This window comes from Schistocerca americana, chromosome 5 (assembly GCF_021461395.2).
Source record: "Schistocerca americana isolate TAMUIC-IGC-003095 chromosome 5, iqSchAmer2.1, whole genome shotgun sequence".
Lineage (NCBI taxonomy): Eukaryota > Metazoa > Arthropoda > Insecta > Orthoptera > Acrididae > Schistocerca > Schistocerca americana.
Window position 1 is genome coordinate 181,714,012 of NC_060123.1, and position 25,900 is coordinate 181,739,911.

The 25,900-nt window shown below is 40.3% G+C and overlaps 1 protein-coding gene across 2 annotated transcripts in view; it reads right to left on the bottom strand.

Annotated features, from left to right (window-relative positions):
* Nucleotides 1–25,900, bottom strand: part of LOC124615599 (neuroblastoma-amplified sequence-like) — a 414,306-nt gene that overhangs the window by 370,482 nt on the left and 17,924 nt on the right. For both annotated transcript variants that reach the window (XM_047143590.1, XM_047143589.1), the window contains exons 3-7: nt 23,661–23,794; nt 20,530–20,663; nt 11,580–11,659; nt 8,515–8,716; nt 4,537–4,692 (exon numbers count right to left, since the gene is read on the bottom strand). In XM_047143590.1, the coding sequence (XP_046999546.1) occupies nt 4,537–4,692; nt 8,515–8,716; nt 11,580–11,659; nt 20,530–20,663; nt 23,661–23,794 (706 nt within the window). The remainder of the gene's footprint in view (nt 1–4,536; nt 4,693–8,514; nt 8,717–11,579; nt 11,660–20,529; nt 20,664–23,660; nt 23,795–25,900) is intronic.

The following is a 25,900-nucleotide window of genomic DNA, read 5'->3' on the forward strand; positions in this document are numbered from 1 at the left end:
ACACACACACACACACACACACACACACACACACACAAATTTTCAGTGAACACATTACTGCACTGAAATTGTGCAGAAGTTATGTTGTACTTATATACAAATCAGTTGGTTTTACTAAGAAATTCATCAATGGAGTAGAAGGAGTTGGCCACTAATAAATCCTTTAGGCTTCTCTTAAACTGAATTTCATTGGTTGTTAAGCTTTTTATGGCTGCTGGCAAGTTATTGAAAATGTGTGTTCCTGAATAATGCACACCTTTTTGTACAAGACTAAGTGACTTTAAATTCTTGTGAAGATTATTCTTATTTCTAGTATTGATTCCATGAATTGAGCTGTTGGTTTGAAAAAGTGATATATTTTTAATGACAAATTTCATTAAGGAATAAATATACTGGGAAGCTGTAGTTAGTATCCCTAGTTCCCTAAACAGGCTTCTGCAGGATGTTCTTGAGTTCACACCACATATAATTCTTACTGCACGTTTTTGTGCCCGGAAAACTTTAGCTTGGCTTGATGAATTACCCCAAAAAATAATCCCATATGACATTATGGAATGAAAGTAAGCATAGTATGCCAGCTTTTTCATTTTTATATCCCCTACGTCTGACAAAATTCGCATTGCAAACAGAGATTTGTTAAGACGCTTCAGCAGTTCTGTGGTGTGCTCCTCCCAATTGAATTTATTATCAAGCTGTAATCCCAAGAATTTAACACTGTCCACTTCTTCTATCTTCTTGTCATCATATGTTAGACATATACTCTTGGGACACCCCTTACAAGTTCTGAACTGCATGTAGTGTGTTTTTTCAAAGTTTAGTGACAAAGAATTGGCTAGGAACCAGTGATTAATGTCCACAAATATTTTATTGGCTGATCTTTCTAAGACTACACTTGATTTGCTATTTATTGCAATGTTTGTATCATCGGCAAACAAAACAAACTTGGCATCTGGTAATGTTACTGATGAAAGGTCATTGATATACACAAGAAAAAGTAAGGGCCCCAAAATGGAACCTTGTGGGACCCCACATGTAATTAGTTCCCAGTTGGATGATGCCTGATAGACATGTATCAAGCTCTTTCCTAATAACACCCTTTGTTTCCTGCCAGAGATATAAGATTTGAACCATTTTGCAGCATTTCCTGTTACACTATAATATTCTAGTTTACTTAAAAGGATATTGTGATTTACACAGTCAAATGCCTTTGATAGATCACAAAATATACCAGTTGCCTGCAATTTTTTTGTCTAATGAATTAAGCACATTTTCACTGTAAGTGAAGATAGCCTTCTCAATATCAGAACCTTTTAGAAATCCAAACTGTGACTTTGACAGTATGTTATTTGAGATAAGATGGTTATAAAGACGACAGTACATTACTTTTTCGAAAATTTTTGAGAATGCTGGTAACAGTGAAATTGGACGGAAATTTGATGCTATTTCTTTATCTCCCTTCTTAAACAGTGGCTTAACTTCAGCATATTTCAGCCATTCAGGAAATATTCCACTGATAAACGACTGGTTACACAGATAGCTTAATATGTTACTTAGCTCAGAATCACATTCTTTAATTAACTTTGTTGATATTTCATCATACCCACTAGATGTTTTTGATTTTAAAGATTTTATGATGGACATTATTTCTGTTGGGGTAGTGAGGGTCAAATTCATATTATGGAAATTACTTGAAATGTCTGGTCTAAGGTAATCCATAGCAGCATCTACCGAACCTGACAACCCCATCTTTTCAGTAACAGTTATAAAATGTTTGTTAAAAAGTTCTGCAACACTATACACATCTGTCACCAATGTATCATTTACTCTTAATGCTATTTGTTCCTCTTCATGTCTGGTCCTACCAGTCTCCTCCTTCACTATATCCCATATTGTCTTTATTTTGTTATCTGATATGACTATCTTTTCCTTGTAATATATTTGCTTTGACATCCATATTACAGTCTTTAATATTTTGCAGTATTTCTTATAATGTGCTATAGCATCAACATTGGAAATGTTTCGGATTGACAGATACAGAGTGTGTAAGAGGAGGGGGGGATGGGGGGGGGGGGGGGCACTGTAAGGAAGTCGGGGATCCGATTGGCAAATCTGCCATAAATTTACGGGTAGATGGAAAAGAATTTCAATTTGTACATTAACTGTAGCATGCAGAAATATCCAGCCTTTACACTGGACACTCTGACAAAGCACTGGTATATTCCTTCTGTTAAATTATGCGTGTTTGAAGCAATATACATACAGTATACTTCACATGGATTTGAGGTGAGTTGAAAGGGGAACAAATTATGAGCATGGAAGAGACTGATTTTACACAAGGTTTGCCTTGAAAGTAATGTCACCTGTTCTATTCTCATGCTCCTATTAGTCGGAGCATGGTCTGCACACTCCAGATAGTTGATAGGGACCATTAGCTTCCAACTGTGAATAACCCCAGTTCCCTAAGCTCCCAGAAAGTTAGGGTGTGAAGCTGGGTGAACCTCCATTTGGTGATCCAGTTCCAGTCACAATGCAGTGTTCACTTGAACAACAGGTCTCAGCAAAATTCTGCATGAAACTCAGAAAATTCACTGCCAAAATATTTCAAGTGCTTGATTATGCATTTGGGAATGAATACCTATCAAAACAACAGACATTTCAGTGGCATAAGGCTTTTTGGAAATCTGGGATGATGCCGACAATGGAACTCGCTCTGGACACCCATTACGTGAAGACAGCTGACTCGTGTATGAACTTTTGAACATAGACTGTAGAACGAGTGTTTGCAGACAAACTCTGGGTATACCCAGAACCACTGTCCATGAGACTGTAACTGAACAACTGCAGATGAATGTTGGCAAAACAAGTTTCGAAAACTGTGAGGGTGTGCTGTGCTGAAAAGTAATGCCTCCAAATATTTTTATTCTGTTCTCAGTACCAGTTAAATATTACACATAATGCATATTACCCTGTCAACTTTACTGCTTCACTGACTCTAGCTGCAGCCCTCTGCTGCTAGGGGACTCCAAATAGTAGCATGTAACTTGTCTGTGCATGAGAAACAGCGTGCTATAATAGAGTTTTGAATTTGACAAGTTCGTCCGCGCATGAAGCACCCTCTCCCTCAGCATGTCAGTTTTAGACCACACACAAGCACTGCAACAATCTGATGCCTTGTGTACACTGTAATCAATCATTTTCCATACAGTCTCAACTTTGCTCCATCCTATTTTCACCTGTTTACAAAACTTAAAGAACACCTTTGAGTATTTCACTTTGACAGTGACTAAGCAGTGCAAGCATGGGTGTGACTGTGCCTCCATCAATTAAGTCAAACATTCTACAGTGACAGTATCAACAAATGGGTCTCTCATTCAGAGACACACATTTGCCAACAGTGCAACTACATTCAGAAATAAATATGTAAACATCAAGAATAAAGATGTAGAATTTTTTAACATCTTGAGCATGGCTGGAGACAGCAACTGTAGAATTCAGTCTTTGTAGGGAAAAGGTGAAAAATAGCTAAATCAGTCACAGTAGACAGGTTTATTAAAAATCCTTGACCTAGGTTTTGATGTCTTTCAAAAGTCTTCATCAAAAGGATCTATGATTAACACTGGTTACATAAGGTTGCAGAGGTACATTAAAGGTGTAGCCTTAAGATGCAAATAAAGACGCAATACACCTCCATAACAATAAAACAACAAATTATTATGGAGGTGAATTTTATCTTGGTTTGTACCTTACAGCAACATATTTAATATATCTCTGCAACATTACGTAACCAATATTAATCATTGATCTTTCTGAAGAAGACGTTTAAAGATGAAGAAACCTAGGTCAACACAGTCATTGCTTCTCCTGAAGGAGAAGTCTTTAAAGATGCAGAAAACCGGGTCAAGGGATTTTTAATAAATCTGACTATTGCAACCGATTTGGCTGTTTTTCACCTCTTCCTCATGAAGATGCAGACGCTACCAAAGTTTGTTTTATTTTAAAAGTTTTAAGAGTTTTCACATACAAAAATTGGATGCATTACTTTTCAGCATGCACTCACAGTTTTTAAAGGCTGTTAAACTTAAACATTTGCATATAATCTAAAGCAGCTTTTAACACATGATACTCAAACATGTTTTTCTGTGGTCTTCAGTCCAAAGACAGTTCGACACAGCTCTCCATGCTAGTTTATGATGTGACAATTTCTTCATCTGTGTGTAATTACACATATTCATTTGACCCTGCTTGCCTTGGTCTTTCTCCACCTTCTGTACCCCCCCCCCCCCCTCTCATCCCAGCCCTTTTTTCCATACCAAATTAACAATTCCTTGATGCCTCTGGATGTCACTTATCACAATCTATCCCTCTTTTTAGTCCATTGTGCCATTAAGTTCCATGCTCCTCATCTGAATTCAGAACTCTTCATTAGCCATATGCTGTACCTACATAATTTGCAACATTTTTCATAACTAAGTTTTATTTTATATTATTCTGTTCATGAAAATGGCCATTTTAGAGTGGATTGTAACAAACTCTCACATGTTCTGCTTTCTTCTTCACCACAGGAACCCAACTCCAGAAACTACGCTGGGCATTCCATATAGCCTCCTCTTCTTCATTTGAAAGTGTTAACTGGTAGTATGGATGGTCATTCAAAAGTCTCCATCCTGAAAGACCAGCACTGCTTCCTCGATCCTGCAAAAAGGTAAAGTGATTATATTAACAACATGCCACCTGTGGTAGTTAAGGACAGTTCTGTAATTCTACCTATACTCCCAACACCACTCACTAAGTCACAGATATGTAGCTTTTCATTTCAAAGTGCATCACCAAACATAATTTCCATTATCTGAATCTGCCTTTCAAACTGAACAACAGACAATCAAACTTATCACTTTCAGTAAGTGTGTTAAGATCACATCACTTCTGTACACTAGTCAATACGTATCAGACTACAGTTACAAAAACTAGTGCCCTACTCAAACAATGGCAAAATATCAGATTGCTTTGCAAAAAGAAAATGTCTTGCAACCTGTGTTTTACAACAACAACATAGTTCAGTTGTTATTTGATAGTAAAGATACAATGAAACCATTAGCACAGAGTGGTGCATATTCAATCACCACAAGCACAATGGAAAGGTATACGAGGTCTATTCAAAAAAAACTCTGGAACATTCATAATTTCACACCAATGGTGTGTTGCAACAAAATGTGGTTGGCAACCCTCCACACGCCTGTGTTTAATGTGTAACTGCTGGAAGTTTCATTGTTGTATGTCTGTTAGTTATTGTTCAGTGCTGTTTGAGTAGAACATTGAGTCACACAGTTTGCAAATTTTGAGATGGCATAGTGAAAGGAACAACGCGTTTGCATTAAATTTTGTTTGAAACTCAAGAAAACCTTTACAGACACACCAAATGATGCAGAAAGCCAATAGTGATGACTGCTTAAGCCGTACTTGGTGTTATGAATGGTTCACATGATTTAAAAGTGGCCAGACAAAAGTTAAAAATGACCCTTATTCAGGACACGTTTTGACATCTACCAACAAGGATAATGTCAGGAATGTCAACGAAACTGAGTGTGCCAATCAAAGGCAGACTGTCCAAGAGATTGCAGAAGAATGTATCGTTTCAGTTGGATCACGTCATGAAAACCTGTGAGAAGGAAACGGCCTGAAATGTGAAGAGACAATTCACGGTTCTCACACCATGGTAGCACACCCGTAGATTCATTCCTGTTGATGTGTGACTATTGAATGAAAAACAAAATCACTGTGCTGCCTCATCCTCAGTACTCTCCAGGCCTGACCCATGTGGACTTTTTTCTATTTCCAGAGTTGAAAACTCCATTGAAAGAATGAAGATTTGCAACAATAGATGAGATAAAGGACAATTTGTGGTCAGCACTTCGCACAATCCAGCAAGAGGCATTCTAAGACTGCTTCCGGAAGTAGAAACTGCATTGCGAGCAGTGTATCAATTGTGGAGGAGACTATTTTGGAGGGTATCATGCACAGTAAATAAAAGCTAAGTGTAGAATAATTTTGTGGACAAATTTTGGGAATTTTTTTGAACAGACCTCATATGTTGATCAATCAGAGCTGTGGCAGTTAGGTATCCAAAAATGACAGACGCTAGAGACAAGGAAACGCACAACAGTAACTATTAACAGTAATCACCATTACAATGTAGACTGTGAAGTTTTACATACTGTTGCAAAAAGCAGAAAGAGGACAATAATGGAAATATTTTACTTAAATACAATAATGTCAGTTTAATTTTAGGAAAAATTGACTTGTTGGGAGGTAATGATTAGGTTTATTGTACACTTAATACTTTGACAGTCACAAAAAAATGTTGTATGCTATTAACTGGTATTGGTCACCACTTACCGTCATCACAACAATTGAAAGCAGCATCAGATTTTCACTAAGTAATGCTTCATCAGACAAATAAAATTCAATGTGGAAATTATTACTCATGCAACCTGACATGATTCACATAAGAAGAGTACTGCTGAACAAAAGAAAGCATGTAAAATGCTAGAAAAATCATAGAGGAACTAAAAAATGATACTCCAAGTCTGTGGATTTGTAGTAAAAGCCTTACCCTCACCAACTACAGTATCATTGATATTAAAAAACACAGAATGTACGAAGTTGGAAAAGAAGCACAAGGAAGTTAAGTGAAGTGATATGCAATCAAGCTGATTGCTAGAATTTGCCAGACATAAAATGAAAGTAATAGTCTGTTTATCCAGCAGAGCACTGGACAAACAACATACAGAGTTGAACTATTTATGTTCATATTCCAGAACATAGTATATGTTACAACATTCTCATCTGAGTGTTATCATCATTTAATAGATGGTTTGCAATAGTTACTACATTTTGTAGCACAAGCTGGGATAGGCATAATGTATATTATTAGTAATAAGAAATAGTTTCAATAAAAATCAGGACTCTAGAATGAGATTTTCACTCTGCAGCGGAGTGTACGCTGATATGAAACTTCCTGGCAGATTAAAACTGTGTGACCGACCGAGACTCAAACTCGGGACCTTTGCCTTTCGCGGGCAAGTGCTCTACCAACTGAGCTACCGAAGCACGACTCAAGCCCGGCACTCACAGCTTTACTTCTGCCAGTACCTCGTCTCCTACCTTCCAAACTTTACAGAAGCTCTCCTGCGAACCTTGCAGAACTAGCACTCCTGAAAGAAAGGATATTGCGGAGACATGGCTTAGCCACAGCCTGGTGGATGTTTCCAGAATGAGATTTTCACTCTGCAGCGGAGTGTGCGCTGATATGAAACTTCCTGGCAGAATAAAACTGTGTGCCCGACCGAGACTTGAACTCGGGACCTTTGCCTTTCGCGGGCAAGTGCTCTACCAACTGAGCTACCGAAGCACAACTCACACCCGGTACTAACAGCTTTACTTCTGCCGAGTTCGAGTCTCGGTCGGGCACACAGTTTTAATCTGCCAGGAAGTTTCATATCAGTGCACACTCCGCTGCAGAGTGAAAATCTCATTCTGGAAACATCCCCCAGGCTGTGGCTAAGCCATGTCTCCGCAATATCCTTTCTTTCAGGAGTGCTAGTTCTGCAAGGTTCGCAGGAGAGCTTCTGTAAAGTTTGGAAGGTAGGAGACGAGGTACTGGCAGAAGTAAAGCTGTGAGTACCGGGCATGAGTCGTGCTTCGGTAGCTCAGTTGGTAGAGCACTTGCCCGCGAAAGGCAAAGGTCCCAAGTTCGAGTCTCGGTCGGGCACACAGTTTTAATCTGCCAGGAAGTTTCAAAATCAGGACTATTTCCCACTCTCTAATATCAGTTATTGAACCATATTCATTTTACATTGAGTTTTTGGGAACAAAGGGTTTGAAGATAGTGTGCTGCTGCTGTTGTTACCACTATTTCCACAACATCCAAAAATTTCTGCCGTACTATATTTTCAGTCAAATTAAGATATAAAAGAAAATCATACTATAGAGAATGTTCTAAATAGTTTTAACTGTTTTTTTCTACATAGCCACACACTGATTCATGCATTTATTCCATCCCACCACTAATTTGAAGATGCAGCTGTCACTTATCTCAGTACCCCTATGGGATTGCATGTACGTATGCGCGCGCACGCCTGCCCCATCCACACACACACACACACACACACACACACACACACACACCAGTGCGAATGAACGCGCACGCATGTGGGTGCCCACACGCAAATGAACTTTATGGGCTCAACCACATTTTCTTTCTGTACAATTCTTCTTTAACTAGCACTCAAACAACCAGAATGTTTTCTCTTTCCAGCACCCCGTCACCCTCTCCCTCCCTACCTCACCTCCTCCTCCTCCATTTTCTTTTTTTATGATCAAATATGTAATAACTGATATGACCGATGCATTCACCAACTCAATAATCTTCATTGAACATTTTTCTCTTTAAAATACAATAATTCATGTTCATTCTCTGAATGTCCTTTTAACAAAATATGTCATTACGTAGCTCACCGTAAGTCCATCATATAACTGAATTCCAGTTATGCCAGCCACAAAGAGCAAATTATGTGATGGGTGATAACTGATAGCAGTGACACCATTACAGTAATGGGATGCAAATGAAAATGTATGGTTTGCTTCAAACCCATCAGTTGGTGAGACCAAATAATTGTTGAGATTTCCTTTGTAGTCAACAATGATGAATTCATATGCCCTGTAAAAGAAAAGAGGATTATTGCAAGCTTTTGAGGAGAATGAAGGCAAAATTCAGCTACTTCAGCTGTTGTAATTCTTACAGCGCATTTAGTTAGCTTCCTGATGAAATAGCTCAGAATTTGTTTTAACATGCTACCTGGCACAATCATTATTTTTACTTTCTCCTCAACAAATGCTTTTTACTGTAGAGAAGACAGAATAGTATATTAGGTTGCTATCATAGATGTCTATCAGTCTAGGTTGCTAAATTATGACACAGAATTGCTAACCACTAGACAGAGATCTTAGTGTCCCCTTATTCTCACTAAAAGTCTGTCCCTCATCCGAGGGGCTGAGTAGCCTGCCCTTGCTTTGTTATCTTCCCCAACGTAGCCTCCTCTCCTCCCTGAGCAAGGAACCAACATTCCTAAAGGTAAGGTAGCATTGAGTACTTTTACTTTGATAAATGTATTTCAGAAGAACTGAATATTTTGCTTCCTGAGGATTTTGTACATGAACAGAGCTCTCGATTAAGCCCCATAAATGTTCGATGGAATTCAGGTTGAGTGATCTGTGTAGTAAAATCATTTGCTCAACTGTTCAGAGGTTTCTTCAAACCAGTCGCGAACAATTGTGGCCTGGTGACAAGGCACATTGCTGTTCATGAAAATTCCATCAGTGTTTGGGAACAAGAAGCCCATGAATGGCTGAAAATGGTCTCCAAGTAGCTGAATAGAACAATTGCCAGTTAATGATAAGTTCAATTGGACCAGAGAAGTCAGTCCATTCCATGTAAACATTGACCACACCATTATGGAGGCACCACCAGCTTGCACAGTGTCTTGTTAACAACTGGGGTCGATGGCTTTGTGGGGTCTGTGTCACAGTCAAACCCTGCACAGTCAAATGCAACCACTCATTATCCACGATGAGAGATAATGTCTGAAATTTGGCATTCTCTGCACGCTCTTGACACTGTGGATCTTGGAATATTTAATTCCCGAACAATTTCTAATATGGAATGTTCCATGCATCTAGCTCCAACTATCATCCCGCATTCAAAGTCTGCTAACTCCCATTGTGCGGCCACAATCACGTCAGAAACTTTTCACATGAATCACCTGAGTACAAATAACAGCTCTGCCCTTGCATGTCCCTTTTATACTTTGTGCAAGTGATACTACTGCCATTAGTACACGTGCGTATCGTTATCCGTGACTTTCGTCATCTCAGTGTAGTTCAACACAAGGTGAAAAATGAATTATATTTTTCTCAAAATGAGTCACATTACAATTTGAAAAATCATGTACAAAAGACAGAGATGCTGAACAATTACATACTACACTGTAATAAAAATAATCATCAACATGCATTAACAATCTTTAGTATAGAAGGTCATAACAATCTATAGTATAGAAGGTCACCGCATCTCCCAATGTTAGATCAGATCCTGTTGAGCGCACTCCATGTCCTCTGTGGCAGATCCACTTCCCACAGTTTGTTGTTGGCTTGGAAAAGACTATGGAGCTCTGGTGGAATATTATTAGACCATTCTTTTGTTCAGGCTTCACAGAGATTGAAATTACGGTCCACCAGGTTGCTGGCTGCTCTGAGTGAGGGATGCCTGGAGTAGTTTGTTGATCTGGATAGCAAATATCTCTCATGAATTGGCAGCTGCAGACTGTTGCAGATTTTCTTATACTCCTTCAGAAGGGTATTCTTTCTTCTCAAGTTAGGTGAGGATATGCAGCTTAGGGAAGATTGTAATGGACTTGATTGAACCAATAACAATCCACACTGTTTGATTTAGCTGGATACCTCATAAGATGATAATGGTTTATATCAATTACATATTGAACTAGTGTTTACACTAAGTCAAATCAAAATTTGGTCATACCAACCATCATACAATTATCCTGGCACAGTGAGAATTCCATCACATGTTGTGTCATAAGGCTCACCATATTCACAATAGGTTAAATGCCCGACCAGAATGTTCTTCCATCTCTGTTCTGAAACACATATGTAATACATTTCCATATGTGTATATGGCAATTTTCACATCCATTCGTTCTCATATAACGTTTCCTCAAATGTACTTTCTGCCCTTTCCTCTGATGATTCTACATGTAGTTCATTTGGTTGATTGGTACAGACACATTTACTGAACAAACTGCAATGGAGGGCAGAGTGCATGTAGATCCAGCCCAGACATGGGTAGGCTTCTTGTTAAATGTCTTTCTTACAACGAGGTAAAAATGTCTTGCCAAGGGTTTGCCATGCAGAGATTCTGCCACGGATAGCCAAAAACTATTATGCACACCAGTATTCACTATTATGCATATGAAGAATAGGCATGCTAACTAACTACACAAGCCCAACTAGACTCTCCTTTTGTTGGTAGCAGTGGAAGAAGAGTGCTATCTTCAAATACAGTCCACAGGACTTTTACTGAGGGTGCTACACACAAAACAATTAGCCACACAGACATCAATCAGTGGTGAGCACAGGACAGAGCAGTTACAATTGGAATGACAAGGGATTCTGGGTAATTTATTCCCCTCTATATACGGTCTCTCTCATACTTGCTGAGATAATTCTCTTTTTCCTTCCTTTTGTCTATTGCTTCCAGCTAGAATTTTAAGTTTCCAAACCTTAAGACGAGTGTTTAAAAGTATTTCTGCCCGATGGCCTCACATCATCGCAGGAGGCAGCACAACAAGATTTCATTTCTTAAGTTCATATACATTTTCTTCAAAGAGAACATCACAAATAGGTTGTAATACCACTATCCACAATCCTGTTAACTGATGCCCCCAAACAGAAACCAAAAAGAAGTATTTCACTACAATGATTTCTTGGTACAGCCTTCCAGTACTTACCACTTTTTGCTTTTTATTCTTGGTTTTAAGAATAACATATTAGTTAGTGGATGGATGGTCTTCTCTTTCTCCAGAAATTCCTGGAATAAAATAAGAAAAAGTGGTCAAAATAACATTATAAAAATAAAATACATGTTGTCTTTTTTGTTTTTGAGGTCTCTTTTCTGCAATTGCAGATTTTACAAAAAATGCAGGGATTATGTGGTGTTTTGTTTGTGAAAGTCCTAAATATGATACAGAAAGTTCTACTAAAACATACAAAATTTAGGAATAAAGGTAATATCACGAGATAATTAAGGCATAGAGCCATCAACAGGCACACAAACAAGTCTTTTCTTCAGCTAGAGGAAAAACACACACACACACACACACACACACACACACACACAAAGTACAGCTACATTGTGACACCTGAATGCCAGAGTTTGGCGGGTAAACTAGGATGTGGGATCATGTTGAATGGAGTGAGTTACGAGAAGGAAGAGGTGAGGAGTGGAAGGGAGGGTTGGAGAAAGGTAGCTGATGTCTCAGATCGAAGCAGTAGGCGGATGAGATAGGAGTGGTGCAGTGAGAAGCAGTAGGTTCATGGGACAGGAATGGGACACACAGCTATGCACAGAATTGGTGAGTTGATGCAGTGCGTGGTGGTTGGTGGTGGTGGTGGTGGTGGTGGTGGTGGTGGTGGTGGTTGTTGTGGTGCTGGTGCTGTGGGATGGTGAGTGAATAGGGAGGGGGTGACGTAACAGACGAACACTTTAAAGAAGAGCATGTGGATGCAAGGGGTTAGTGGCGACTGAGGCCAGTAGCGTTACAAGTTGGTTGGTTGGTTTTGGGGAAGGAGACCAGACAGCGTGGTCATCGGTCTCATCGGATTAGGGAAGAATGGGGAAGGAAGTCGGCCGTGCCCTTTCAGAGGAACCATCTCGGCATTTGCCTGGATTGATTTAGGGAAATCACAGAAAACCTAAATCAGGATGGCCGGACGCGGGATTGAACCGTCGTCCTTCCGAATGCGAGTCCAGTGTCTAACCACTGCGCCACCTCGCTCGGTAGCATTACAGGAATGAAGTATGTGTTGCAAGTGTAACTTCAGCCTATGTTGTTCAGAAAAGCTGGTGCAGGGGAGAAGGATCCAGATGGTACATTTTTCAAATCATCCACTGAAATTGAGCATGTCATGCTCAGCAGTATGTTCCGCAACTGGGTGTCCATGTCTGCTCTTGGTCACAGTTTGCAGTAGCCATTCATTTAGGTGGACAGTTGGTGGTGATCGTCACATAAAATCCTGTGCAGAAATTGCAGCATGGTTGCTTTCACATGTAGTCCAATCTCTGATGGCACAGGATAAGCCTACAATAGGGCCAGAATAAGATGTGCTGGGTGGGTAAGCTGGGCAGGTCTTGGACCTGGGTCTTCCACAGCAATATGACCCAGGTGGCAGGGTCTTGGGAGTGGATGTGGCATAGTGATTGACCAGAATATTGTGTAGGTTGGGTGGGCAGTAAAATGCCACTTTAGGAAGGAAGAGAAGGATTGTGGGATGTTCTTCATTTCGAGACACAATGATAGACAGTTGAATGATGCAAACGACCACAAATATTTTTAAAATGTTTTATTTCAGTGCCATCTTCAGATGGCTAGTATTTCCTGTTATACAGCTGTTTTGCTCAGCAGCATGTCATCTGCTCCTGTACTGCACAAGAATATTTGAATATTTAGTAACACTTTAAAGGTGTTTCATTAAAAAAACATGAAGTGCTTGCACTTATTTAGATTTAATGTGAAATAGTTGTACTCACTCAAAAAAGTTCCAGTAGATGGTGATTTGTTTTGTTGTGGTCCATATGGTTTTCCAGATCGATTGCTGTATTTATGGACTATAAGACGCTAAGGACTATAAGACCCACCTTAATTTTCAAAGCAATTTTTTAAAATAATATTTTTACCATTTTTATTATTAGACTTCAAAAACAGACAAAAAATTCTTAGTTTAAATATCAAACTGACATTTAAAATCCCTGAAAATTGTCATCTAAACTTTCTTCTTTTTCTTCATTATCATCATCGGCATTGTTGTCTTCTTCATATATATGTGATAGTCTTCACTTCCATCGAGAGCATTACTTACACCATACTTCTTGAAAGATTTAACAGTAATGTCTTTTCTCACTCTAGACCACAACTATTTCATCCACTGACACAACTGTTTGATTGTAAGTCATTTTAAAGCTCCATTCGGTATGGATTCATGTTGGGTTTCATTCATCATCTGCTTGTTCCATTCCTCTATTATATACACTTTAAATGTTGTTCTTTTTTTATTGAGACATCAATAGGTTGCAATTGTGAAGTAAGTTCTCCTGGTATAACAGCAAGCTCCATATTTCCAGCTCAATTTCTCTAACAGAATTTTTCAAATGACTACTAAACTGATCTAGCACTAGAAGAGAACTCTTCTTCAATAGAGTATCTTTCTCTCTCTCCCATACTCTGTTAATCCATAACTGCATACCACCCTCATCCACTCAACCCTTGCCATGTACATGAGCAATAACACCTGGCATTATTTCAGAAGGTTTCGGCATTGTTTTGTGCTTGATAATAATCACTGGATTAAGTTTAGTACTGTCAGAACAGCATGAAAGGACAACAGTGTAGTAAATTTTTTCATGTCCACTTGTTTTTATACCTACAGTTTTAGCACCTTTCATGACAACAGTTCTGTTACTTGGCATATCAAATGTCAGAGGAGTTTCGTCCATATCTTCAATTTGGCAGTTTTCTTTTGACCTTGAATAATAACGTGATGGAAAGATAATATTTTTTCTTCATACTCTTGTGACAGTTTCTGAGATATTTTGGTTCTGGATCGCATGCTACGTGTATGACACCTGTAGCACCAACCAACCCCACCCTTAATGTCTGTTAAGTTCCACTGTAACACTAGATTATGAGTGCGTATTTCAATCATTTGTGTTTAATTACAATGCCATTTTGATGGTGTCCGTGAATCCATTTCAATATGTCATCTTCTGGTTTTATCCACTTTGTATTCAGTCCTCTATTTGCATATTTAGTCTTCCTTTTTTTCAGTTCTTCTTTACTAGCCTGTCAAACGCAAATGGTTTTTTTTTCTGTTGATGGAGGGCTGATATGCCACTCTGTTTCCATAGCTCACAACACATGAATGAATACCTTTTATTTTTTCCCCATTACGAAACTAGCTACTAACAAAAATATTGTACTGTTATCAATAACATAAATCACTTCAGTTCACGTTCACTGGCACTGTAGACTGCAGTGACTCATCAAAGGTTAGACAGTATTCCGGGTGTGTGACGGTGGGCTGGGAGGGACACAGTGTCAGCAAGCTTATGAATCCCCGCAACTCATGTTTGCCACATCGGTGCACTGCTGCTGCCAGTTGAATCTCATGTTGCCAGATATTGATAGAGATAAGTTTCCCGCGGCATTGAATATATGACCATTTTTAAGATACAGCTGAATGTTGGAGGCAACTTTTCGAAGAAAAAAGTGCATACAGTGTGTACATTGCTGAGCACACATATCTTAAATAAATTATTGATGCACACTTCATAATACTCAAAGTCAGTGTTCAGCATGACACAACTTGTAAACTGGCACTAAATACTCTAACATTCTTCTGCAGTGCAGCAGGAGATGCCATGCTGTTGATCAAAACATCTATGTAACTGAAAATATTGGCCATCTGAAGATGGGCATGGTAATCCAACTCCAGTTGTGGCACTAAAACAAAACATTTTAAAAATTATTTGTGATTGGTTGCATCATTCACCATCTATCATTAATGACTGTGGAATTCACAAGATCAAACATGAGAAAATAATGATGATGGTCAAAGACCTGCAGAAGGACATGATTTACTTGTTCCAGCCCAGGATGATATTGCACGCTGAGGGGGTTCCTGCTTTGCAGATGGCTCTTTGGGTGGTGAGAAGATTAGTAAGTGTGTGAGGATACAGCATGGGAAATCTGTTTGTGGACTACATTTGGAGGGGATAGAGGCTGTCTGTGAAAATCTACATCTACATGGCTACTCTGGAAATCGCATTGAAGTGCCTGGCAGAGGGTTGATCAAATCACCTTCACACTAATTCCTCTAATATTCACTCTCTAACAGTTTGTGGAAAAAATGAACAGCTGTATCCTTCTGTGCCAGCTCTCATTTCCCTTATTTTATTATGGTGATCATTTCTCCCTATGTAGGTCAGCATCAACATAATATTTTCGCAGGTGGAGGAGAAAGTTGGTGATTCAAATTTTGTGAGAATATCCAACCGCATTAAAAATGCCTTTGTCTTACCGATCTCTGCCCCAAATCCTGTATCACGTCTGTGACACTCTCATCCATATTTCTTGATGATACAAAATGTGCACCTTTCTTTGAACTTTTGCGATATACTCCATTAAACCTTCATCCATATTTCTTGATGATACAAAATGTGCACCGTTCTTTGAACTTTTGCAATATACTCCATTAAACCTGCATAGTAAGAACCCTACTCCACACAGCAGTACTCCAAAGCAGGATGGACAAGCATAGTCTCTCTAGTAGATTTGTTGCACCTCCTAGGTTTTCTGCCAGTGAAATGCAGTCTTTGGGTCCCCTTCCCCACAACATTTTCTATGTATTATTTCCAGTTTAAGTTGTCTGTAATCGTAATTTCTAGGTTGGTGAGGCTTTCAGCATACTGGGCTTGGGAATTTTCATGACTGTTTATGTGCCATTCGTGGGTGGTCAAACTATTCGGGAGCAACAAAAACTTGTTTGCAAGACCTGTATGGTTCACATACCCATCACATCCTTGGGTTGACATAGGCTTATCCTAACCTATCAGAGGCAGGGCCACCTGTGAAAGCACAATGTTGTATACTAGCACTGCTGCAATTCCTGTATGGCATTTTATGTGGCCATTACCTGCATCCATCTGTCCATCTGAACAATTGGCAGCCACCAGACTGTGGACAAAGGCAGACATCACAACACACTGCTGAGCACAACACACTTGATTTCAGTGGCTGATTCACAACCTGTACCTCCCGGATCCTTCCTCCCTCTCCTCTCCTCCTCCCCCTCCCCCCCCTCTTCCAGCAGCAGATCCTTCTCTCTAGCATCAATTTTTCTTAACAGCATACAAGGGATGTATCTTTGCAACACATCCTTTATTCCCTCAATCCTCCGGGTGTCAATCTCCACTAACCCCTGAATTCACCCCCCCCCCCCCCCACTCCTCCACCCCCCCGGTCTCCTGTTCTTGCTCTGCCCCAGCCGCCCCTGCCACATTCCATTCCCTCAGATCAGTGTCATGTCATCACACAGTGCATGAGCTCACCAGTTCTGATGGATGCATGTTGCATTCCTAATTTATGCACCTGCTAACCCCCCCCCCCCCCCCCCCCCCCCCGTGTTCCTATCTTGTACACCTCCTGCCTCCCTCAGGGCCATCAGGGATGGCGCACTTCCCCAACTGTTCCTCCCAGTCCTTGCCTCTTTTCTTCCCTTAACCACACCCCCAACACAACGTCGTAACACAGTCTACTTGCCAAACTGCAATCCTGGCATTGTTTATTCAGCTGATACAATGTAACTGTACAGAGGTAGGTAGGTAAGTGTAAGAGAGAGAGAGAGAGAGAGAGAGAGAGAGAAATAGAGAGAGAGACCGGGGGGGGGGGGGGGGGGGGGGGCATGGGGAGTTGCATACACATGCATGTACACTGTGCACTAAAACATACAAACAAGAAAATACTGTGGTTGGTGCAGTGTCAGTGTGCTGAAAAACAGACAGCCGTGTATAGCTGGGAACAGGGTAAGAAATCAAAAAAACCTGCATACTGTATAGCAAATTCAAACAAGAGATTGTAAAAAATAATTTAAAAGAAGAGAACTGATTGTCATCTCATTATATCAACACGTGAACAATACTATAACTGAAACTTCCTGGCAGATTAAAACTGTGTGCCCGACCGAGACTCGAACTCGGGACCTTTGCCTTTTGCGGGCAAGTGCTCTGCCAACTGAGCTACCGAAGCACGACTCACGCCCGGTACTCACAGCTTTACTTCTGCCAGTACCTCGTCTCCTACCTTCCAAACTTTACAGAAGCTCATTCTGGAATACTATAACTGTTACAGTGTGCACTGATGATGTTTTTAAATACAGAAAAATGAATTTGGCCTAAACAGAACTTTATACAGTCACAAAAGATGGCATAAACACATACTACTTATAAAATAATATATCAGCATCAGAGAAAAATCAATGATACATTTAACTCTGGAGTGGAGTCTTTGTCACAATCCTTCTTCAATTGAAGGGTTGATGCTACTCTAATCTGTAACTTTTCACAGTCGAACTGTCAAGTACCCCACATGACCTCAATCAGCACTTGTCTGTTCAGTCAAATCAAATCCCTTCACTGCCAAATGAGACTTCAACTGTTGGGCCCATTCACTTCAGCTCAATTTTCAGCTTTTGATTTTGATTTATAACAACAAATAAAAAAAAACTTTTTGTAGTACTTCATGTCCAAATTTTAATAAATACGAGAATAAAAAACTCACCACCTTTAGTTTTGGCTGTTATACATACTACTTTAACCCTGAAGTGACACTGGATTAACCATGACTCACTTTTAGTTCACACACACACACACACACACACACACACACACACACACACATATATATATATATATATATGTGTGCCACTCACACACGACTACAGTCTCAGGCAACTGAAACCATACTGCGAGCAGCAGCACCAGTGCATGATGGGAGTGGCGACTGGGTGGGGGAGAAGACGAGGCTGGGGCGGGGAGGGGGGGGGGGGGGGGAGAGAGTATGGTGAGAATGGCAGACAGTGAAGTGCTGCAGGTTGGGCGGTGGGCAGGGGAGAGGTGGGGAGGGGTAGCGGGGTGGGGGGGGTGGGGTGAAGGTAGTGAAAAAGGGGAGAAATAGAGAGAAATAAATTTAAAAAATGACTGGGTGTGGTGGCGGAATGACGGCTGTGTAGTGCTGGAATGGGAGTAGGGAAGGGGCTGGATGGGTGAGGACAGCGACTAATGAAGGTTGGGGCCCCGAGGGTTACGGGAACATAGGATGTACCACAGGGAGAGTTCCCACCTGCGCAACTCTGAAAAGCTGGTGTTTGTGGGAAGGATCCATATGGCACAGGCTGTGAAGCAGTCATTGAAATGAAGGATATCATGTTTAGCAACCTGTTCAGCAACAGGGTGGTCCACTTGTTTCCTAGTCACAGTTTTTCAGTGGCCATTCATGCGAACAGACAGCTTGTTGGTTGTCACGCCCACATAGAATGCAGCACAGAGGTTGCAGCTTAGCTTGTAACCACAAGACTGGTTTCACAGGTAGCCCTACCTTTGATGGGATAGATGATATTTATGACCAGACTGGAGTAGGTGCTGATGGGAGGATGTATGGGACAGGTCTTGCACCTAGGTCTATTACAGGGGTATGAGCCATGAGGTAAGGGGGTTAGGAGCAAGGGTTGTGTAAGGATGAACTAGTATGTTGTGTAGGTTCAGTGGACAGCGGAATGCCACTGTGGGAGGGGTGGGAAGGATAGTGGGCAGGACATTTCTCATTTCAGGGAATGATGAGAGGTAATCAAAACCCTGGTGGAGAATGTAATTCAGTTGCTCCAGTCTTGGATGGTACTGAGTTACGAGGGGAATGCTCCTCAGTGGCCGGACAGTGGTGGTTTGGGAGGTGGTGGGAGACTGGAAAGATAAGGCACGGGAGATTTGTTTTTGTACAAGGTTGGGAGGATAATTACGGTCAGTGAAGGCTTCAGTGAGACCTCCAGTATATTTCAAGAGGGACTGCTAGTCACTGCAGATGCAACAACCATGGGTGGCTAGGCTTTACAGAAGGGGCTTCTTGGTATGGAATGGGTGGCAGCTGTCGAAGTGGAGGTATTGCTGGTTGTTAGTAGGTTTGATATGGATGGAGGTACTGGTGTAGCCATCTTTGAGGTGGAGGTCAACATCTGGGAAGGTGGCTTGTTGGGTTGATTAGGACCAGGTGAAGCAAATGGGGGAGAAGTTGTTCAGGTTCTGGAGGAATGTGGATAGGGTGTCCTCACGTTCGATTTGTGTGATGGAGGTCACGGTGGAGAGCACAACTTTTTATTCTGAACTGATATGTGAATGATACCAAAAGTATTTTATACTAGAATATTATCACAAGACACTTTGTTCTCACAGTACATTGACTTCCTTGCAAACATAACACGCCACGTTTCTAAATACGGCGAAAGTACAACTACAAATCACACAAATAAATAATAACAATGCAATTCAAGAAAAACAAAAAACAGCTGATTCATTCATTTGATCTAATGTGTTTAAATGCCTCATATAGAACTATCACTCTAGATACCACAACCAAATTGAGAAATTTGGAGTAAGGGTCAATAACAACATTACAAATAAGGACAGTAAACAATAAGATGTACAGAAGAGCTTTTTATAATAATTGTGTTCGCCACTGTGATTAAGACACCAGACTCATATTTGGAAGAAAGAAGTTCCAAATGCTTATTAAAATTTTTGTTGCTTCCACTTCATATAAATGTAACATTAATCCATGGGCATAATCTCACTAGACAATAAATATAAAAAAAGCGGTAGAGATTAAAGAATTAAATTCCTTTACTCCTTGTGTTTGTGCAACATGTTATGCAAATGAGTTAGCTTAGCTTTCCCACCCGCCAAGTTTTAAAGTTACAAAATTTCTGTACATGCATCAGTAAAGAACCTCAAATTTTTGCTTGTATATATATGTATGTATGTGTGTCTGGGTGTAGGTGTATGCGCACGCATGCATGTACATGCTCATGCATGGAAATTACACAGTTTATTCATAGAAATTCACAAAGTCTTCATACTGGTTTTATGCAGAACATGTTGCTTCCTAACAAGTTGTAGAAAGCAACATCGCCACTACTGTACGCTACTGCCAGCATGCTGCAGTCTGGACTCCACAACATTTTCCTCCATTGGGGCACTGGATCTCTGCACACTGTTAAAAGAATAGAGAACGAATCATTTTAATGAATATTGAAAGTAAGTCAAATTTTCAAAAAGTAAAGGGGTCATGTAAAGTGTCAGATAGAGAATTACAAGAGAAAATTTATGGTATCTCATCTGCATACAGCTTTATTCATTCATGAGTTACATCACATTTCCCACATAACAATGACAGATAAAGGCAACAGGAATGTCTCAGCGTGTTGCTCAGCACAGTGATAGGCAGCTGTTATCCACATCACCCATTCCTCATGAACTTTAACACACACACACACACACACACACACACACACACACGTACTGGAATGCGAGCACAAACAGCAACAACCTGTTGCTGAGGTGTGCAAGATTTATGATCTTCACCGTAGCACACACATTTGTCTTCATATGTCCCTGCAGTTACAGATCTAATGGACTTAAACCCAAGGAACATGGAAACTCCAGAGAAACTTGGTCCCCAGATATAGGTATGACCTAACAACTAGCTCATAATGGAGCACCACTGTGTTGAAAGACAGTTGGAAATATTCTTCTGCAGACAGCAGCTATGGTGCTATATCTTTATCTAACAGCTGCAGATAATGGCTGCTGTTGACATACCATGAATGAAGAAGAGCCCTGCAAAACAAGAACCCATATTCCTTACCAAAACATCACTTTCATTGCGCCAGATACCATCAATAGATCCATTCAATATAGTTGATATCTGACCAGTTTTCTGAGTCACTAAAGCCTCTAATGATGTCTCCAGCATTGAATGAGTAAAAATTATGCCTTGGACCATAGGCTAATGCTCACAAAACAAATACTAGCAATAATCTGTGATTCTGTTCTTTTATCTATCTATGTCTCAGTCTACAATCTGCAAAGCACCGTGAGGTGATTGGCAGAGGGTATGTCTCATTGTAACAATTATTAGCTTTCCTTTCCATTCCCTTCACATATGGAGTGTGAGAAGAATGACTGTTTGAATGCCTCTGTGTGCACAGTAGTTATTCTAAACTTACCCTCATGATCCCTATGCAAACAATATTGTAGTATATTCCTAGAGTCATCATTTACAGATGGTTCTTGAAACTTTCTTAATAGACTTTCTAAGGATACTTTATGTCTGCCATAAAGAGTCTTCCAGTGCAGTTCCTTCAATATCTCTGTGACACACTCCCGTGGATCAAACAAACCTGTGAAAATTCATGCTGCTCTTCTCTGTATACATTTTTTATCCCTTAGTAGTCCTATTTGGTACAGCTCCCACACACACCTGAGCAATATTCTAGAACTGGTCACACAAGTGATTTGTAAGCAGTCTCTTTTGTAGACTGATTGCACTTCTACAGTATTCTACCAATAAACCGTAGCCTACCATCTTTATCCACAACAGAGTGTATGTGATCATTCCACTTCACATCGCTGTACAATGTTACACCCTGGTATTTATACGAGTTGACCGATTTCAACAGTGATTCATTGATATTAAGTCACAGAATATGACCTTTTTTTTCATTTTGTGTGTACAATTTTACATTTCTGAACATTTGAAGCAAGTTGTCAATCTCTGAACCACTTTGAAATCTTATCTGGATCTGATTGACTATTCGTGCAGCTTCTTTCAGACAGTACTTCGTCATAGATAACTGCATGATCTGTAAAAAGTCTGAGGTTACTATTAATATTGTCTACGAGGTCATTAATATACAACATGAAGAGCAAGGGTCCCAACACACTTGCTGCCATTCCCATAAGGGATACCATGATTTGCCATATGTTTGAACTGCTGACGATTAATAGACCCTAACCTTTTATGTTTGTCTCCTCCTGACATCAGACAAAATGTGTTTCTATAAAACAGGTTCCGTTCACACAGAAGTTCACTTCAACCATAATGAGTACATCATAGAGGAAATGATGTTTTTCACCCAGCTTGGATATCACCCGTTCTGCACACTGTACACAACAATCTATTTGTTCTTGGTGAGATGGTACAACAGTCATATTTTCACTAGTGTGTGGTCAGAATTCTCATTTTTGATGTATGGCTGACCCTAATTTGCTGCAAAATGCAGCACGTACTACACTCTGGACTCTTACTGAACAATGGCAGAACAGTGGGTGATGCTGCTTCATCCATAGCAGTTTTTGATCGCCCAGCTTCTGCTTTGTCTGCAACAGACCCAGTTTGGAATTTTGTAAGAATTTTCACCACCACACAGTGGGTAATGAGTGGTCTGTCTGGGTGGTGATGCTTAAAATCCACTGTGACAGCATGGGCACTAGTCTCTCCTATTAAGAACTATCCCAATGCATTCACCTTGTGTTAATGCCATCAGCTTTCATACAAAGAGTTCTAGGAAAGTTGCAATACAATCAAACAATGGAAAATCCAGGGTGGAAAATAATAATACCAGAGAAGGAAAGTTGCTACTCACCATATAGCAGAGATACTGAGTCGCAATAGGCACAATAAAAAAATTCACACTCTCATAGCTTTCGGCCATTAAGGCCATTGTCAATAGTAGACACACATACACACACGCGCACACGCACACACGCAAACGCAACTTGCACACACGTCTGCAGTCTCAGAGAGCTCTCTGAGACTGCAGACATGTGTGCAAGTTGCATTTGCGTGCGTGTCTACTGTTGACAAAGGTAGTTCTTACTACACTATCACATTCATATGTTAAGCTATGATGCACTGCACATTTATATAATCTTAGGTAACCATCCAAATTCAGGGCATATAAGCACTTTACACACCATAAAGTTAAAAAATTTCCAAATATTGCCGTTTTACACAGAAGATGGGCACCCAGCTACAGGTTCAGCTAATTTGTGAATAATCAAGTATTTGCTTAACAGGAAACAACACAAATGCAAAGGTTGAAGAGTCAAAGAAACTGACAAAATGCAAACCTGACTCAAACCTTGTAGGAACATTATCAGATTATACCACAGAGCATCTAAAATCTGCCACTATGGATCAACTTACCTACAGCTTTGCCTACAACTGATGAGTATTCATCTCTACTGGCTCGTATTTCCAAAAGTGTATCTTGTAAAATGGCTACAACTTTTCCATCTTCTCCCACAGCAAACTTCCATGGTAGATGACTATTCAGTAATCTGTAAGGAATACACCTGCAACCTTAATTCACCGAGACACAGACATTTTAACTGAAATGAACTGACCACATTAAAGCTGCGATCACTAGGCCAATTATCAGCTGAATATCTTTGATAAATCTTATCATAATATTAAACAACTGAAAATCCAGAGTGAAACAACAACAAAATTATTTTAGCCAGATTGCTACTTACCATGTAGATGAGGAGTTTAATGGCAGACAGGCACGTTTAAACTGTGCCTGTCTGCCACTTCACTGATCCCCTATGTGGTGAGTAGCAATGTATCCTAATTTGTACTCTTGTAACCATAATGTTAAATTTCTTACAGTACTTAAGATGGATAGCTACCCTACAGGATTTTAAATTTACGCTAAATAGAGTTTGTCAATCAAGAGGGATAATTCTAATTGTGCTGTAGTGACTGGTTTCGTACTTTTTTGTTGACGGTATGCTTATTGTTGCCACTGTGTATTCCACACCACTGTATATTGAAAAGGTGGTAGCAATCATTGGAGGGGGAAAAAAAAATCATTTGGTGACTGCTTTGTATAAAAGTACTGTACAAACAGTGCTTCGTATTCTGTAATGTTTCATGTTATATTTGGGACTTTACATTTTCTTTAACAACTTTTTTAATTATTACTAATGACATTACAATATTTTCTTGGGCAGTCGCTTATAGAGCTATAGAATTGTAGCAGGAAGCTGTTCCCATAACCGAAAAGAGTTTAGGCAACACACAAGTCATTATACATGTTGCAGTGCACCACAACTCTGTTAGGTACAATGAACTGTCCCTGCCATACTTAGAAAAAGAATGTCATACAGAGGGAAGTGAGCATCAACTTGATGTCCAGAACACATCGTTTCACAAAAATGTGTATTCAGAGTGAAAATGCTCTTATTTAGGATACTGATGACCTGGAAGATGCTAGCCAGCTCTGAAAGGTGAAGCTGGCCGACATTACAGCTCCAGTTAGGCTCCTGCAGGGGCGAGAGGAGAAGAGAATTGGAACAAATGAAGTCCTCACCACCTAATGGCAACAACTGGCCACTCCAACTTGTTATCACTTCTAGAGTGGGAGTGCTGCTTTTGGAGAAGTACTGACCAGCATGCTCTCACAGTCACCCTCCAAGGACTTCATCTCCAGTAGCTGCAAGTATCTGCCTGAGTTTCGAACTTGGCACCTTCACACTGCTGGGTCACGTGCCGTGTGCTTTTCTTCCACTGATGACCACCTCCCTGGTCCATCACATGTTCAAGTCTGGGCTAGGGGCTGCCTGGCTACATTGTTACTGTTTACTGGTTCCTGTAGGCCCTCATCATTGCTGATGGCCACCCAATGCAGGCACACGACTTTGGCCATGTTGCTTACTACGGTTTAAATACTGTCCTTACCAGTATGGTACACAGCAACCAGAAGGCAGTCAAGCTGCCAGGAGCTTTGCCTATGCCACACAGACTGTGGCACACCACAGTGTCAGCCTTCAGCAGGCATAATGATGCTAGCACATGTCACTACTTGCATGGGCCAATGATTGCTGACATTGGTGCATGGTGTGTCTGAAGCCAACTACATCACTGAGGGGTAATAGCCTCCCATCTGCTGGAATTCTGTCTCTGTACCAAAATGAGTAAATGACTGTTGTAATCACATATGTTTCATTAATAGTTCACCGTGCGATTACAGTCACTGCTACTGCTACAACTCATGTTCAGGTGAGGAGATAACACCTTTTCCTGATCTACAAACAGCCGATTCCTCGGCCACTGTTGGGATCAGCTCTCAGTCCTGGTCAGTGTTTAAAGCAGGTAGGTGGTGTTAGAGATATCTTGCACGTAGTTACAGACACTGGAGATGACCCAGAGAATTAGCAGCAAACAATCCATATCTACATTTAAACTCTGGAAACCAGTGTGAAGTACACGGGAGAGGGTACTCCACATTGTGCCCATTATTAGGGCTTCTTCCAATTCCATTCAAGAATGAAGCACAGGAAGAATGACTGACTGAGTGCCTCTCTGCACACTATAATTGGTCTCACAATTTTAATTATTAAATATTGATATTATTAACTCATTTTGGTATAGAAAATATCAGG